Here is a 17941-nt window from a genome sequence, read left to right on the forward strand (position 1 = left end):
CCTGTCTGTCCATTGCTTCCTTGAAGCAAGATGGTTCACCACAGTTTGTCAACATGACACAATCAGCCACATCATTTGCACCAAGACCAAATGTGTCAGGTTGTCTAGAAGCCCTAGACGATCTCCTAACCCAATGGTCATTGTTTGCTGGCTGTTCCTGCAAATTTTCATTTTTAGCATGCTGTCTTGGCATTTCAGCCTGCAAATCAGCATTAACAGCTTGCTGTCTTGGCTGTTCTTGCACATATAATGGCTCATTTTCATGGGCAATAGCTGGTTGATCATTTTCAGCTTTATTTCTGCATTTACAAGTTCATTTACAGTAAGTATTTGCTGTTGTATAGCGGGCACATTTTGCTGTCCAAAAGGTATTTCTTCTTGGAATACAACCCTACGGACCTCCTTAGTCTTTTCGGGCTGCTTGTGCATGCGATCTTCCTGGAACATAACATCATTGCTGCGTACTACTTTTCTTTTCTCGGGATTCCACAATCTATACCCCATTTCACCCTTGTTACCATATCCTAGGAAAATGCATTTACAGGACTTTGGCTCAAGTTTGTTGCGTTTTTCTTTACGAATGTGCACAAAAGCCTCACAGCCAAACACTTTTAGATGATCATATGAAGGTGGCTTGCCCGACCACGCTTCTTGGGGAAACCCCCCCCTGCGCCCCCCCCCCCCCCCCCCCCTCCCTCCCTCCCTCCCTCCCTCCAAAAGACCTATAGGTGACCAATTAATTAAGTGAACGACTGTTATAACAGCCTCTGCCAAAAAACCATGGGGTAATGCAGTATGAGACAACATCGTATGGACCTTATCTTGTATGGTCCGATTCATACGCTCTGCAACTCCATTTTGGGGCGGATTATGAGAGGTAGTGAGCTCCCTCTTTATCCCTTTACTGTTACAAAATGCTTGAAAGGCCTTGGACACATATTCCCCACCATTGTCAGAGTGAAGATAGTTAAGTGTCTTATCTATTTGATTTTCAGCCAATGCCAAGAATTTTTTAAACTTGTCAAGTACTTTATCCTTGCTACGAATAGGATAAACCTATACTTTCCGTGTAGCATCATCGACAAAGGTGATAAATTATTTCTTTCCCCCTAAAGATAATCTTGGCATTTGACATACATCTGAATGTACTAACTCTAGAGGAGGAGATTTCAAAGAAAGAGACTTTTTGTGAGACGTCTGTGCATGTTTGTCATAAATACAATGATCACAATGCTCAAAATCAGTATAACGAAGACAAGGCAAGTAACCCAAACGAGAGAGCACTTTCATTCCTATTTGACTCATGTGTCCCAACCGGCCATGCCATAAAGAAACGCTTGGCTGCTCGGTCACTGCAACAACATGGTCACGCACACTAGATACATGAAGTGGATATAAAGTATCACTCTTGCAATCTCTGGCAATTACTCTTGATCCCTTACAGATCTTCCATTTTCCATCACCAAAGGTGGTATGAAAACCATCATCATCTAGCTGCCCTGTGCTAATCAAGCTCTTTTTGAGTTGAGGTACATGCCGTACATGCTGAAGTGTAAAGATAGAGCCATGCTGAAACTGTAACTGCACAGTGCTAATACTTGCAATCTCACATGCATAGTGATCCCCAAGATGGACAACACCATGTCGATCCCCTGTATAGGCGGAGAACCACTCATGATGAGGGGTGACATGAAAGGAAGCACCTGAATCGAGAATCCAGGTATGCATGTGTACCAAAGTGTGAAGAGACAAAGAGTACGTCACTCCCACTGTTATTGTCATAAGTGACTATATTCATCTCTTCAATTTTTACACTGCTTTTCTTAGGTTGACTGTCCTTCTTCTCTTTCTTGCTATCATCTGTCTTCTTGCCTTTTCCTTTCTCTTTCTTCCATTTGTAGCAGTCACGTTTAAAGTGACCCTTCTTGCCACAATGATGACATTCAACATCTTTGCCACGTGATTTACTGCGTCCCTTGCCATCATATTTTCCTTTTTGCTATGATCTACCCCTAGTATGCAAAGCACTGGAAGACTTACTGGATGCATTGTTCTGCTGATTCATCTCTTCCATAAGTAGAGCACTCTCTATATCAGCATACAAAAGGATTACATTAGAATTGCTCATAGCAGTCCTGAATGTATCCCAACTCTTTGATAGAGTGCAAAGTAAGAAAGTAGCCTTAAATTCCTCATCAATCATGAACTTCAAGGCAATCAGCTGGCTGAAAATGGAGTTAAACTCACTCAAGTGAGTAGACATTGCTGTACCCTCTTTCATACGCAAATCCATAAGCTTTTTCAGCCAATACACTTTGCTTGCAGCACTCTTTTGTGCATATAGTTTTTCTAGTCTAGTCCATATAGCATATGCAGAATCCAAACCTTCAATGTTGAATAGCAAGGCATCAGAAATCGATAGCTCTATGGTTGAGTGTGCAAGCTTATTTAACACTCATCCCAATCGTCCTATTCCATGTATGCGGGCTTTGCCCCTTTGATTTTGATCGGCTTTGCTTGCTTCTTTTGCAACAGGATATTGTAGCACTGCTTTTGCCAAACTGCAAATTTATGTGCGCCTTCAAGCTTCTTTATGTGCATCAGATTACTGTTGTCATTGCTGCCAACCATGATTTTCAACCCAAATGTGACAAAGAAACTAGCAAATGCAGGCCCAAACTGTCACCCAAGTGACCAAGGTACAAACAAGTACCAATCAGCAATAAATGACCACGTAGAAGCACAGATTTCAGATCTGTAATTAAATTTTCAGAAGCACCAAACCATGTGCTACAGCATTATTCAACTGATTACAGCTATTCCAAGGGCATATGCATTACATTACATGAGGAATCCCAAAATTTCAGCTGCAATTTCTGTCGTATATGTACCCACGGGCATAAAATTTGACACGAATGGTCAAAAGCCCCAAAATTTTGTGCTCAAAGCATCAAACACACATCTGCATTTTCTTTGTCATGTATAGAACATGCCAATTTTGCCAAAATAGGGAAATTTCAGCAAAACCCCCAAATTTTACCAAGTGTTGATGTCCAAATTGCGTGGAATTCAACCTGCATGTACATAAAATGACCAAATGCTGCACAGATTTTACCCAAATTGCAAAAGCCCCAAATTGCACGAGGTCCAATGTGCCTCAATGTCGAGAAATTGGGTTAATTTCAGCCCAATTTGTGCATGTACATGAAAAGCCCCAAATCTCGGGGACAAAATGTCACAAATTCTTGCAATTTTCGAGATAGATTTGCTTGTCCTGCATCAAATTCCCCAAATCTGGGAAAAGCCCCAAATTTTTGGGCTTGGATTGCATGAAAATTGGAAGTTGTGCCTCCATGCGTGAACGCTCGTCAGTGGGTAAAAGAAATTTCAAAAGAAAAAGATTGATTTTTATAGAAAATTCTGACGGGTCCGTTGACTCGCTAGGTGTCGCGTGACGCTAACGATGCTTGCTCGCGACAACGTTGCCCGCCTGCTTGCGATTGTTGCCAGTCGCCCAGTCGTCACGCGACGACGCCTGCTCATGCTTCAATTGTTGTCCGTTGTGCACCTGGTCCATGTCAACTTTAGCTGTGTGCTCTAGTCGATTGCTGCTCCCGCTACCCACACGTCACGTCTGTTGGAGTCGCCTGTTAGCTGGTCGCCAGTCCGCCACGTTCCGATACTACAGGCTTGCACTTGTTGATTGTCTCTCCAACACACGAGCCTGCCTGCGACTCTCTTGCTCGCCTTTGAGCTGTCTTGTCACCACGTTGGTCTTCTGCCTCAGTCTGACGATCATCTGCAGCACCTTATGCTTTGATACCAATTAGTAGGGACCGGTTAGGCACGTAGATCGAGACAAACAGTCGTTGCGCGTAGTGAGAGACAGGGAGAGTGAGGGAGAGCAGAGTAGAGAGTGAGCACGTTTGTAGGTACAATGACGAGAGTGTACCTTTAGGTTTTTATAGATATATATGTGTAAGTACAAGTGCTAAGGGTGTGTTCACACCCGAGCACATTTAAAAGGCACGAGGCCTTTATTCCCAAGAGCTTGGCAGCTTTATACAACTGTATCTATTTTTGATTGTGCACCATTTATCCCACAAGTTCCATCCCATCCCCCACCTTCTCCTCTGGTGGTTCCCTCATACTGCCCATCACTTTTAGAGGGGAACGATATTGATGATGTGGTTGTGGAATTCTTGGCCCTTTTTCAAAGGGGGCTTTCCATGATCGTGAGGAGTTTCTTTAGGGTTTCCACTCTACTTTGGGCCTTTTATTTCTGCGGCTACCTCTTTTCTTCATCATCGAGGCACCATCCTCGTGCCGCTTGGCCCTTGGTCTTTGTTGTTAGTAGAATAGTTAGTTCATGGTTGAGTCTGTACATGTGGTACAGCAGACTGGGCACAGCGATATTTTAGGCATTTTATTTGCTAGCATTTTTTGTGTTTTGGCATTATTTGTAGCCATTCGGCCAACATTTAATGTTGGCCAACCAGCCATATTTTTGGCATTTATTTGGCCTATATATTCTTAGACTCCCTCCTCCACATTCATTCATCACCTGATAGTTCTTGGGGAGGGGTAGCATGTGCCAGTGCCTCCATAGCCGGTGACTCACATTGCTTTTGTACTGTCTCATGTCTTGGTATATGGATTCCATTTCTCGAGCATACATCTGAGTTTTCATCTGTATCATGTTCTTTCTTTCCCTTTCTCTTTTGTCTTGTGTTTCAGTAGTTTATTGCAGCTTATGTTTGCTGCACCACTTCTGACAGTTGTTTCTATGTAGCTTATGGCACCTTCGATAGTGCCTCACTATCATCTCCTAGTTGGGTTTGAGGCTTGGCTCACCCTTCTGTGAATGGAGTTTTCAGGAGTGATCTGTTCGAGGTCTTTTCATTTCCATTGCCCCATGGTGGCCTTCCGTTATCATATTTTTCTATAGAGAGAGGGTTTTGCTCCTTGGTTGGGATTCTTCATCGATGGGCTTCATCGCCATTGACACTCCTTTTGCCACCCTCAGATCCATATCTCCTTTGGCCTTCCACCACATCTAGGATTTGAGAGGGAGTATTAGCAATCATGTGTGTCTTGTGTGGTCTTCTGCTTGTGAGCCGGAGTCTGAATCAAATGAGGACATTAGGAGCTCTGGCATTGTGTTTGTCTATCATTTTATGTGTTTCAGGCAATACATTCCTTTTTGGGCACTTTTGGCCATTTTAAGGGTTTTGTAAATTTTTTGCCTATATATAGGCGGCCTGACCTCCGACTCTCATTTATCCATCATTGATCCTTTGTAGTTAGTCAATCCTCCTCATTCTCTCATCCCTTGCTATTGTTTGGAGCCCACATAGATGCATAGAGCTGCATGTTGGGGCCGATTGCTGCAGTCTTGTAGTCACATTGTTCCTTCTCTCTCCTGTGTTCTCTTTTTGTCTCCTTCTCTTTGTGTTCACTTTCCTCTTTCCATTGTGCACTCTCATACTTCTCTCTTCCTATTATTTGCTCATTCTTAGTGTATGTGTGTGTGCAATTGAGTGTTGACCCAACAATGGTATTAGAGTCACCTTCTCTATGACTAGTTAGCTCATGAGCTGTTGCTGCGACAATTGCCATTGAGTGAGAACTCGGCGCCCCTCATCTTAGCTTAGTTGCGTCTTTTGTCTTTGAGCTCGCTAGTGTTGTCTCTAGTCGTTGCTCGCTAGTCAAGGTGAATGTGAAACGTTTCACCCCTAAAATGCTGTGTTTCAACATGAAAAGTTTCACCCTAGGACAGGTTCAAAGTGAAACATCAAAGTAAACGACAGAATTACTCATTTAGAATGCATGTATTCAACAAGTTCAAAATACAATTGGATTATTTTCCTTGGAATGAAGATAGTGTGGTAACTAGCTTGATTAATCAATAATTATAGCAAGCAATAAATTTATAAAAACTGAAATTAACACTTCACGACTTAATAGGAGACGATTGATACATGGTTGACCCCACAACCAGTGCCCTTTATGGTATTTCCTTAAGTTTTATTCCATTAATCTTGTAGTACACTCGAGAACTAGCCACAATCCCTGAGAAGTGTTAGGCCTTGCCATAAACTTGAAAGGTACATCTCAAATCCTCACTTTCTCTATTGTTTTTGCTATCACAAGGTTGAGAAAAGAAGGCTGAATACAACGGGGACTGATCAGTCTACATGCAGACCAAGGCATTAGTGAGGGTACTAGAAGGTCTGAATAATGATGACAGCACCTTTGATGAAGACGGAGACGGTGATGAAGACGGAGAGTGTGCAGCCTGCGATCCAAGACACAGAAAGAGAGGACTGCAGCTGCTTGACGGAGCACCTGTGTGACAGAAAGTGAATAACTGCCCCAACCAAACTGGTCAGCTATAATACAAGCTGGCAGACCAGCTTTGCCAAAATGGTCAACCTGAACTGGCTGATTGCATTTAATGCAGTCGGCAGCAATAAAATAATGCATAAATGTAGATGTGCCACTTTGGGAAAATCACAGCATGATGGAAAAAATCACTGACTGGCAGACACAAGAAAAGTGCATTAATTTGAAAGAGAACATTGTCAGAGCTTCAAATGTTCATGTCAGGTTCTATGTAGGGCTCACAACTAGGAGATGACAGATTGACAAAATAAGGTACGCTAACAAATGGCATGTGCGGTGACAAAGAATAACTTCACATTGCCTTCTCCAAGAGTACATACAGGCTTTAGGGAAAGAATTGAGACAAATGCGCTAGCCCTAAATGGACTGTGCAATTGCTCACCCCATAAAGTACAAATTGTGTGAGTGCGCAACAGTAGAAGAATAGAACATAAAGAGAGAAGGGAAGAGAGAGACTACAAAGAAAGAAGAGAATGAAAGAATAAAATTTGCATTGAACTCCAAAAGAATGTTCAATACAATGTGGATTGATTAGTCCTTGCAGCCCAAAGCATCAGTGAGGGCTTTGGATCAGGCTGATGATGGAAGGTAGCATTGGATGATGGAGGAGAGTCTCGAATGTCAATGTGCTGAACCTTCAAAGAAGTGCTATAAATAGCAAAAATATGCCAAATTTGGTAACTATTGCTTGTAGAGGGCCAAAATGTTGGATTGATGAGGAGTGAGATGCAATCCTTGGACAATAGGATGTTGAAGAAGACATTGGACAGATGTGAGTTGCAAGGCAATGGAGCAAAAGGGTCCTTTAGATCAACATGGTGTCAAAGACCCTTAGATTTGTAGTTGTTTTTCCTCAGATTTGGATGATGGAGAGTGACTCTTTTTACTTCATAGATGATGGTAGATACATCATGATTCGTAAGAGATGGATGGTGTGATAATTTGGCCTAGAACATTTGATTAGTCATAAGTGTCAATAGTGACACTAGGGAATTGGCATTAATTAATTGAGTAATACCAGTTTTAAGGCTAATGAGTGCTCAAGATTACACGAGTGATAAATTGGCCTAGCCAATTTAATTGTTGGCCAATTAGATTATTTATTAGAGCCATAAATACTCATGTAATTAAATTTCAGAATTAATATCAAAAAAGTATTTTAATAAAGTTGGATAATGCTAGAAATTGAATTAAGATTGAAGATTGAAGAGTGTATGTGTGCTAAGTGGGGGAGGGGGAGGGGGTGGCTATAAATAGCCATAAATGCCCAAGTTTGGGCGACTTGCACCAAGAGAGGCCACAAATGCTGGCCAACCAGTAATAAATGCTGGTCATTGAAGAATAAAATGCCAGAAAAATAGGGGTGACCATGAAAAAATTCCAAATGACAATTACTATATTAAGTAGGTGGAGGCAGACTGTGGAAAGCAGTAATCATGCTAGGAATGCACACAGGAAGCTGACAAATAAAGAAAATGCACCAAAACTGCAAGAGCTTCTATTTCTCTGTCAGATTTTGATAGGAGCTCACAACCAAGAGATGACAGAGTGATAGAACTAACATAGGCAGGCTAACAATGAGGATGGGGCAGCAATAGATTTCACCTCTCCCAAGTGAAGAAAATCAGAATTTTCTCTCCTTAGCATTCTCTTTACCCCCTTGCATATTCTCATTCTTCCTCAACAATTTCCAGCAAATTGAACCATTGGAGGTGGAGGTTTTGATGAGTCTCTATTATAAACCCTAATTTGTAATAGAAATTAGGGTTTGATAGCTTCCTCCGAAAGTGTGCTTAGTATTTGGAGCCTAGAGACTTGAATTTTAGTCACTAGAATTGGGGATCTAAGGAGATTCAAGTGGCCATGCAATTCATAGACATTTGGGTTGAATTTGTCGCCCAAGGAGCATGATTAAAAGCCAATCCTTGAGCAAACTAAGGGGCAAATTGGTTTGAAGGTTTGCTGGTCAAGTAAAAAGCACTTGGATCAGCTAGGAGATAAAAAACCGCAGTGTACTCCAACCATTTGCAATAAAATATAAAGAAATACTGCGAGGGGTATAGTTTGAGCCAACAGGTTGTCTATTACTAGGATTACGTGGTAAATCATGCATCTTAGTTGATGTGTTTTAATTACTCGTCGTAATTATTTATTAATCAAGTTATTACAACCTCTTCGAGGGAGAGGGCTGGTTTTAGAATCCTAAAACTCTTGAAAGGACGGTTGTTGGGGAATTGAAGGAAGAGGAAATGTTTGCTAAGAATATTGAAGGTATTTGGGACCGGGGCTGCTATGAAACAAGAGCAATAGGCACTAGAGGTGGCCTTCTGTCACAACACAAGTGAAAAGAAAACTTGTATCCTTTTTAATTTGTATAGTCATTACATATTTAATTTGTTTTCTCTATAATTAATAGATATCTACAAAAGTACATTAAAGCTAGCCATTGATGAGTAATCATAGGTTATGTTGGACCCAAGCAGTGGGTTAGAAGAAAGATGTTATACACTTTTTATCTATATGTTTTGATTGGGTATCTATGCCATGGAACTAAAGCATATTAGGGTCAAACTACATAGAAAGGATTAATGCCTTGAAGTGTGGGCCTAGATCCACCAGAATAGACAGTTACAATAAGCAAGATGGTATGTTCATGAAAAGTTTGTACTATGTGTATATATAAATTGAAAGCTAGATTTTAGAAGTATTTTTGCAATGTATAGAAAATAGCATTTATATAATACCCATATTGGTGCATCCCAAATTTTAGGGGGTCTCTAAATTAGGATCCTCAAATTGGCCCAAAGATGTTAATCCTAAAAAATAGTTATAATATTCTAAAAATAGGAAGTTTGTGTTTTGACAGTTCTTACTAAATTTGATTGTTTTTATTTCTTGACAATTCTTAGTCCAAAATGGACAATAAATAAGAGACCAGTATCAAGATACTCGTCTCTTAGGCTTTCAAGTGTTCCCCCACTTATCTCACTTCATGACATGTGGTTTGATATTTATTTGTGTTGCTTTATTCCCTCTCTGCACTAAGTCCTCAAATTTGGTCACAACCATCTTCATCACTATCGTCCACTTTTCCATAATAAAATCTTTGAACTTTTCTCTCACTACTGTCTTATAGGACAAGAAGCTTGTAAATTCATAATAACCCCCCTTTTTGAAGCTGTTCTTCTACTTCAAGGTTACATGCCAATGTACAACTTATCGATTTTGAAGAAAGGCCAGTTTTCCTTCTCTTTCTACTCAATTTCTAAACAAATCAATTGTTTTATTACAATGTAGGTATATGCATGTGATGCATGTGTGCATAATCATCTGAAGTTAAAGAGGTACTTCTCCTCACTATTTGTTTGATTGTAACTGAGCTTATCCCTAAGGCAGTTGGGTTGAGCAAGAATAAATTCCTTCCCAGGCCCCTAGGTGTCTGCCCATCTTCGCCTGGGTGTTTGCCCATCTTCAACCCTCCACTCGTTTCTATTTCCTTTATGTGGCCATGGCTATAATTTGCTAAATAATTTTATATTCAGCTTCAAGTATTCAGTCTTTCCATTTTCTTAAAATGTGAAATCTTGTGGATACTATAAACGAGCATGCTACATTGTTTGGGCGTTTAGAGTGGTATCATAGTTTTGGCTCGTCCCAACACTAATAATGCTTAAACTTATAAGTTTGCGTCCCTTGCATTTAGTGCTTGAGCATACTTTTCTTAGAGTTGTAGTGGAATAGTTGAGTGCTATTCTTCAAGCTACTCAAAGCCTTAGAGAGGAAAGTAAACATATCATTGAACAACTTCTCAAACTAGAAAGAGTTGAGGAGTCTAAAGAATCCAAGGAAAGATGCCCATCTCTTGCTAGAAGGCAAAGCCATAGCAATGAAAGGAGGTGATCCAAAATCCCAACTACTTGGAGGAGATGAAGTGGAAAAGATAAAAGGATCCATTCTACTTTAAGACATTGACAATGTGGGCCATATGCACACCGCATAGTCTCCAAGGTTTGAATATTTCTTTTGGTCTATCCATTAGTCTCTAGTGTTCCAAGGATGAATTGAAGTACATTTGCTCAAAATGGCCATCGAACTTAGAAGTAATAATTACTAATTATTTCATTGGGCAAACTAAGGAGATAATAATTATGTTGGATTTACACTTGATTTACATTTGGATATTTGGTTTAACTTGTGCCTCTTGTAAGTCGTTTGTAAGAATGTGTGGGCAAGGTGAATTGATTGTCTTCATCGAGGAAATGTCTACTTGAAGGATGCAACATGCCATTGAATCCAACCATAGATTAGAAGTTTAAGTGATCATGCCAAATTGTTTATTCCAAGTATTTAGTTAGGTGGAAGGACCACCTTAAGAGGTTATGTATATGCTAGGGTCACTTGGTTAACCTCAAAGTTCATCCCTAAGACTATTGACAATTGTTGAAGATAATGATCATCCGTAAGAGGGCCAATGTTACATGCAATGTCCTTGATGGGTGTCTAGAACATCGGCCATTGATCATTGACCAATGGTCACTAGATGTGGACACATTCTAATGCTAGGGTTGTTTGGAGGTTATGTAGCGGTAGCCTGCCCAAAAGGCTACGGTGGATAAGGAGTCATATAAAGATGAGATAGGGACTCGTTTGTGCCACATCCAGTGTGATGACCACACTTGGACTCAAGACCCCTAGCTCTATCCACACATTTGGATGGCGTGGGTTGATGGTATGGGACATTGGACCTTGTGTTAGGATATTGGCGTGCCATGTTGCGGGTCTGAGGCTCAGGAATGAGCCCATATTAGCTCTATGGCTAGGAGGTGAGTTTGATCTCCATCCTCTATGTTTCTTTTTGTGCTTGTTGGCTTGTTTCATGTCATCTATGTAGGTTGGATCTATGTGGGCGTTTCAATGTGCATTATGAACATGATCTTGTGAACTTGTGATGCTGTTCTCACACTTTGTTGCTATCAGGGCCATAGGCTGTGCTTTGATGCCATGATAGATACAATGGAAGAGAGGAAGCAAGCGACATGGAGAGTAGAAACATGAATGGTGTATGTGTAGAGAAGGACTGAAATGCATAATGAAGTAACGAGTAAATGATGAGAGTGTGATATGGGTGTTCTACAAATAGCACAAAAGTGGGACACCTCTCTGTAATTGAAGAAGAATATTCTTAGCCAGAGTGAGAGCATGAACAATTATGTCTGAGAAGCTGGACAGGCATTGTAAGTCTTGACAGTCTTGCCAGCATATCAAAAAATTGAGTTGGCCCATGGCTTCTGCCACATTTTCTGCTGCCTATTCTGCCAGTGTGAACGAGTGCTCCACCCACTTGCGTGGTTGTCATCTTAGACCTAATGGTTACAGTTTTATGCTCTTGACCATGTGAGCCATCTTTCTATGCTCAGAATGTGTCTTATAAACTGTTGTACATTGATAAGGTGGGTCATATGCTTATTACCTGTTCAAGCTTTCCGCTCCTTATTTGCTCTTGCAGGCTATTCTTTGCTGCCAACAGTCAAGTACCTCATTGTTTTTCTAGTCATCTGTGTTTTTCCCTACTTACATTTTGGCCCTCGATTTAGTTTTGGTACTTTGCATGTGCCTCTGCTTGATTTTTTGTTTATGAGAAGTATTGGAAGATTTTGTTCTTTCAAGGTTTCCTGTCATACTCCCTAGGTGAGAGTTAGTGTAGTAGTGGGGGAGGTAAAATGAAAAAGTTTCTGCTAATTAGAGGGAACATGATAGAGCTGGTTGTGAGAAATCTCAACATCTTTGGTTGAAGTAATTGGATTTGATTGGTTCTAGTAATTTGCTGGAAATGCTAGATTTTAAATATGTAAGCTAATTTTGGTGTGTTTTGCAGAAAATGTGGCTTGAAGGTTTTGCTGGAGACATACAGGAGGTGCACAAAAAGTCTTGTATGGTCTTGGAAAATGCAGTGAGGAATATATACACTGTGGTTGCATTTTCTGCCGAGAAAAAAGTTATGGCAGTGTACAATGACCACCTTTCTAGGATTTTGATGCATAGTTTCCTTAATGGGCAATTTAGAGGTCTGGCATTTGGGTTCTCTCAGTTTCTCCTTTTTGCATGCAATGCAGCCCTTCTTTGGTATGCAGCTGTTGTTGTGAAAAGGTCAGAAGCAGGGCTATCAACTGTTTTGAAACAGTTCATTGTCTTCTCATTTGCAACTTTTGCCTTGGTGGAACCATTTGGTCTAGCTCCTTATATCCTGAAGCGCCGGAGGTCTTTGGTGTCAGTCTTTGGAATAATTGATCGAAAACCTAAGATTGATCCCGATGATTCATCAGGTCTAAGACTGCCCAATGTCTATGGCACGATTGAACTTAGAAATGTCGATTTCAAATATCCCACTCGACCAGAAGTGATGGTTCTAAGTAGCTTCAGTTTGAAGGTGACAGGGGGTCAGACTGTAGCAATTGTTGGTGCTTCTGGATCTGGCAAAAGTACTGTGATTGCTCTGATCGAAAGGTTTTATGATCCGATTGCTGGACAGGTTCTACTTGATGGAAAAGATATCAAAACCTTGAACTTGAGATGGCTGCGGAATCACATGGGTCTAGTCCAGCAAGAACCTGTTCTCTTTTCAACTTCTATCAGAGAGAACATTATATATGCACGTCATAATGCCACAGAAGCAGAGATGAAGGAGGCAGCGCGTATAGCAAATGCTCACCATTTCATCAGCAACTTGCCTCATGGTTATGACACACATGTTGGCATGAGAGGCTTGGAGCTTACTCCTGGTCAAAAGCAACGCATTGCAATCGCCCGAGTTGTTTTGAAGAATGCCCCAATTCTTCTTCTTGATGAGGCTAGTTCTGCAATTGAATCAGAGTCCAGTAGGGTGGTACAAGAGGCACTGGAAACTCTCATAATGGGAAACAAAACTACGATATTGATTGCACATCGACTTGCCATGATGCGCCATGTAGACATGATTGTTGTGCTCAATGAAGGGCAGATTGTTGAAGAAGGAAGCCATGATGCACTGATGGCGAAAAATGGGCTGTATGCCAGACTGATACAGCCTCACTTCAAGTCCTCGTTACGGCAACAACGAATTGCTTAGGTATTCAGAGTGGCCACTATGTGCAGTTCGGTCACATAGCTGAGATAGCCTCTTTGTTTTTCACAGGCAAGAGTTTCTCCCTTATTGTGAATCACTGGCTTCACTACTGAAGCTTGTGCTTGTATTATCCCATGTGCTTGATGAAAATGCACTTTGTAGAAAAGCTTTTAGGACTACAAGAATTCCAGATGATCTCTGACTTACATGTTTGTACACAAGACAGCAGAGTGTTGGTTATAACTAACAGAATATTGTGGTTAAACGGCCCCTATGAAGGCAAGTAGAGGAGGGGTACATTGAACTTGGGTTTGGCTTCTGATTGTATGTACAAGTTTATTTTGTACATATGCAGGAATACTGTGACAAGGGTCCATTGGCCCTGATTGTAGCTCATCTAACATTTCAATATGCAGTGACTAACGTATGATTTGAGGTTCACTAAGCTCTTGTTACAAGATCTGACTTCCATCTCTTCATAACTAAATTGTATTTGTTTCAGCTTGAGTGTCTCTGATGTCTCTGATGAATCTGATATATCAGCCTGTTGCAAAAGATGCACCATCTTCAAATATTATACGTTTTTGAAGTTTACAAGAATAAAGCTTCAGATGCAAAAGATGCACCATTTTCGAATAATATACCTTTTTGAAGTTTACAAGAATAAAGCTTCAGAAGTGTTTTGTCATATTTGTAGGAGAGACTCTAAAAGAATCTGACTAAACAGCGCTACGAGATGATGCATGGTGGTTTTAAACACTTCTAATTCTATATTTCGGGACATGTTACTTTGTTCCTATCTGCATGTTCCATTCTGTGGTTTGACATATATTCCAACATGTTTCGTCTTTGGCAACATAATTGGTAGGATTAGGGAAAAAAATGAACTCTATTTTGGACCTTTTAGCCCCCCTCCTCTCCTTAAAACAAGGAAAAGTAGAGAGAATAATAGTAAAATAATCCTATTTTCTCCACTCCTCTCCTTAAAACAAGGAAAATAACCTTTATTTTTGGGCCTTTTAGTCCCCCTCCTTAAAACAAGGAAAAGTAGAGAGAGGAATAGTAAAATAATCCTATTCTCTCTCCACTTGTTAAATCTTGTTTTGCATTTTGGAAATTATCCACTTCGCCTTACCACAACTATTCCATTTTCAAGAACATACTTTTCCCGAGCTGGGGCTCCTCTGTCCCCTTTCTCTCCAGTCTCTCTCTCTGATCGTCATGGTATGCTACTCCTATAATAGTACTCTCATTCCCCTCATTTCTTTGGTGGGCGAATCTACAATGATGCTATCACGCTCGAAGCCACGATCTCACAAAAGGTCATATAGCGGCAATTCCCATAGGGCGCCAAGAAAGAAAGTGTGAATCTATTCATTCTACTTTTACATCTATGTGTTTGTGTGCCTCTACCTTATAACATAAAACCTCCTATTTCCATTAACATTTGTGTGCCTCTCAACTCTACATTATAGACATAAAACCCCCTATTTCCAGTAACATTTGTGTGTCTATCTATGTCTATTCAATCTTCCTCCATAGACTCAAGTGCCTTAACATGTTAACATCTCTTTGTGTCTTATCTGTGTTTCTCGAGTCTACTTCCATAGACATTAAAAACTCTACTTTTATTGATATCTCTATGTATTTATTTCTCTCTCTCTAGTCTATCTCCATGTATTCAACTATCTTATTTTCATCTCTTTGTGTCCATCTATGTCTCTGGAGTCTTCTTCCATAGACATTAAACTCTCTACTTTTATTAATATCTCTTTGTATCTATTTGTATCTCTCTAGTCTACCTCCATGTATTCAACTATCTTATTTTCATTAACATCTCTTTGTGTCAATTTGTGCCTTTCCAAGCTTATATTTATAGACATCTAACCTTTTATTTTCATTAATATCTCTGTGTGTCTATCTAGGGTATCTTGACACACTAACATATATTCAACTAAGTTGTATGAGCAATTCATACACCTTCAACTTGAACTTTGTTTCTTGCTACCATAGTGCAAAAATTGCAAAGGATTGACACCATAAAAGTGTGTTTGGAAAGCAATCAATAAGAAAAATGAATATAGGCAAGGAGCTGTACATTGAGACATGGCTTCATTGTAATTCTTTATTCAAGAGGTGGAAGAACTTCTCCCCATAGATGAAGAAGGCATCACTCATTATATCCCTGAGGCAATCATTGGGCAACAGCGAGATAAGCACTTGCAGTCTCGATCCATTAAAGAATACCTCATCAAATGGCCAGGCCTACCCCTGGAAGAAGCCTCTTGGCGCCCAACAACCATTTTCAATGAATTTCCCTACCTCTAAGAGGCCACACGTGTTGGGGTAAAAGGCCTTTGGGCCTGCCCGTGTACATTATGATCGCCCATTCTTTATTTATATATAATATGATAGTGCAATAAGATTGTCAATTCAGTTGGAGTTTCCGTTTGTGTCTCTCTCTCTCTTCTTGCTCTTGCTCTCTGCCATAGCTCACTTCCAAGCAAGCTTTGATCCTTCTCACCTTTCAACAGGTATTAGAGCTTTGGATTAGAGCTTGATAATGGAGCTTGGCCTAGCATTACTTCAGCCCGGATTGAAGACCTAGAGCTTGGAGCTTCAATGCCAGCCATGGCTTCTTCCCCCGAGGTAAGATTTCATCTCCCACCTCTCCCCGGCCCTCATAAGCTCTTTGTAGGTGTTACTTGGCTTCATTGGGCACCTTGTATACCCCCATTTGCCCCCTTATCCTCAGTATAACCAGCATGCCCCACAATCAGCTCACGTTTTTTTTGCGCTTGTTTCAAAATCTGGCTCAAAAATCCATTTTTTTTCTCATATCTCAGGCATCCAAAACCCGATTTAGGTAAGGTAAGAGTCTAACTTCGGGTTTTTGTACACTCCGGATGCAATGGTGATATTAGTTCTGCCAAATTTTGATCACATAATTTTTTGTAACAAATCTGAGTTGATTTATAGCAAGAAAATGTCATGCTCTTAGCTTATGTGATGCTCTCGAGGCTTGGTATTTGATGCCCAAATGCTTTAGGGATGTTTGCCCAATGTTTTGAGATGCTTTGGGACTTGGTTTGAGCTTCCATAGCTCGATTTATGTAGGGATTTACTATTGTACATTGTTTGGGTAGCAAGGTTTTATCAAGGATGGCTTATGCATAATGCTCTTTGTTGACATCCGGGTGTCCTGTTGGATGTATTGATGCTTGGTCATCATGGTTTATGCCTGGATATGCTATTTGAGAGCTATTGAGCCTTGATTTGGATACAAACACTTCGTTGTTGGTTGGGATTTATGCTACCTTGATTGACAGGTTATTTTACCTCCAATTTGGTTATGCCTATGGTCTACAGGTGCTCCCGACTACTCGAGATGATATGTTGATGTATTTGGATGATGCCACTTTGATGTTTATGCTCCCAAATTCTTCTTGAGCAAAGAGTAGATCTCAATTCTTGGTTCAATGTCATTTTCTTTGCAGCTGACATTTCACTTGACAAGGTTTATGCCCCGTGCTACCCATTATGGGACTGATGTTTGATGTGGATGCTTTTGGGTTCGATGGCAGATGTTTGGGCTTGAATTGACTTGCATTTGAGAATTTTGTGGAGCAGTTTGCATTTGATTGGGTTATCACTTATGCAGCTTGGATGCTATTTGGCCCTTAATGCCCTGATTATGGATCTTGGGTTTGCTTGGATGCATATACATGTTTGATCAGTGCTTGCTCCATTGTCTTGGCAGTTGGTTATTGATCTTTCATTGCTCATTGATACTTGGTTCTTTGCAGGTTACTCCTTGATCAGTGGACTTTTTGATAGTGCTTGGGTTTAGCAGTTATGGCTTTGTTACTTCTGTGTTGACTAGCTTCTATGCTAGTTGGGTTGCTTTTGCCCATACAGGTCAGAGAGCAGTTGCTCTTGATGCTTACCCGGCTATGCACTTTGTCTACTATCATGTACTTTACAGAGCCACTTATTTGGATGTTGTTGTACATATACTTGGGCTTCTCCTAGAGCTTGACCATTGCAGGATCTTATGCCACTTACCGATCTTGCATTGACTTGGATACTACTATGTGGTTTGATGTACTATAGAGTCATGTTTGCCATTATGGTTATGGGCTGGTTTCATTGCTGAATACCGTATGCTCTTTTGACAAATGTCTTGGCATTTACACTATTGTGGTTGGTTATGGCATGCACTTAGCTACGAGTCTTTTTCATGTGGGAGCTTCTACATCCCTAGTTGATGCTTCTGTGCTTCCCTCTCCCGTGAGGATGGAAGAGTACTTGCAGCAGCATGCTTCTACCACTTGTGCTTCTATTAATAGTTGACTTAATGAGCAGGTTCCCTATGTTGGGATAGCCCTCGACTCCTTGAGCTCCGTGGATGCTATGTATAGCCCTATTCATGAT

The 17941-nt window shown here is 40.6% G+C and overlaps 1 protein-coding gene across 2 annotated transcripts in view; it reads left to right on the top strand.

Annotated features, from left to right (window-relative positions):
* Positions 1-13683, top strand: part of LOC148030672 (ABC transporter B family member 20-like) — a 34743-nt gene extending 21060 nt beyond the window's left edge. For both annotated transcript variants that reach the window (XM_087687023.1, XM_087687024.1), the window contains exon 11: positions 12281-13683. In XM_087687023.1, coding sequence (XP_087543149.1) covers positions 12281-13510 — 1230 coding nt within the window. In that variant the 3' untranslated portion in view covers positions 13511-13683. The remainder of the gene's footprint in view (positions 1-12280) is intronic.
* The last annotated feature ends 4258 nt before the right edge of the window (positions 13684-17941 follow it).

Source organism: Lygodium microphyllum, chromosome 10 (assembly GCF_053477565.2).
Source record: "Lygodium microphyllum isolate KBCC chromosome 10, Lygodium_microphyllum_v1.1.10, whole genome shotgun sequence".
Taxonomy (NCBI): domain Eukaryota; kingdom Viridiplantae; phylum Streptophyta; class Polypodiopsida; order Schizaeales; family Lygodiaceae; genus Lygodium; species Lygodium microphyllum.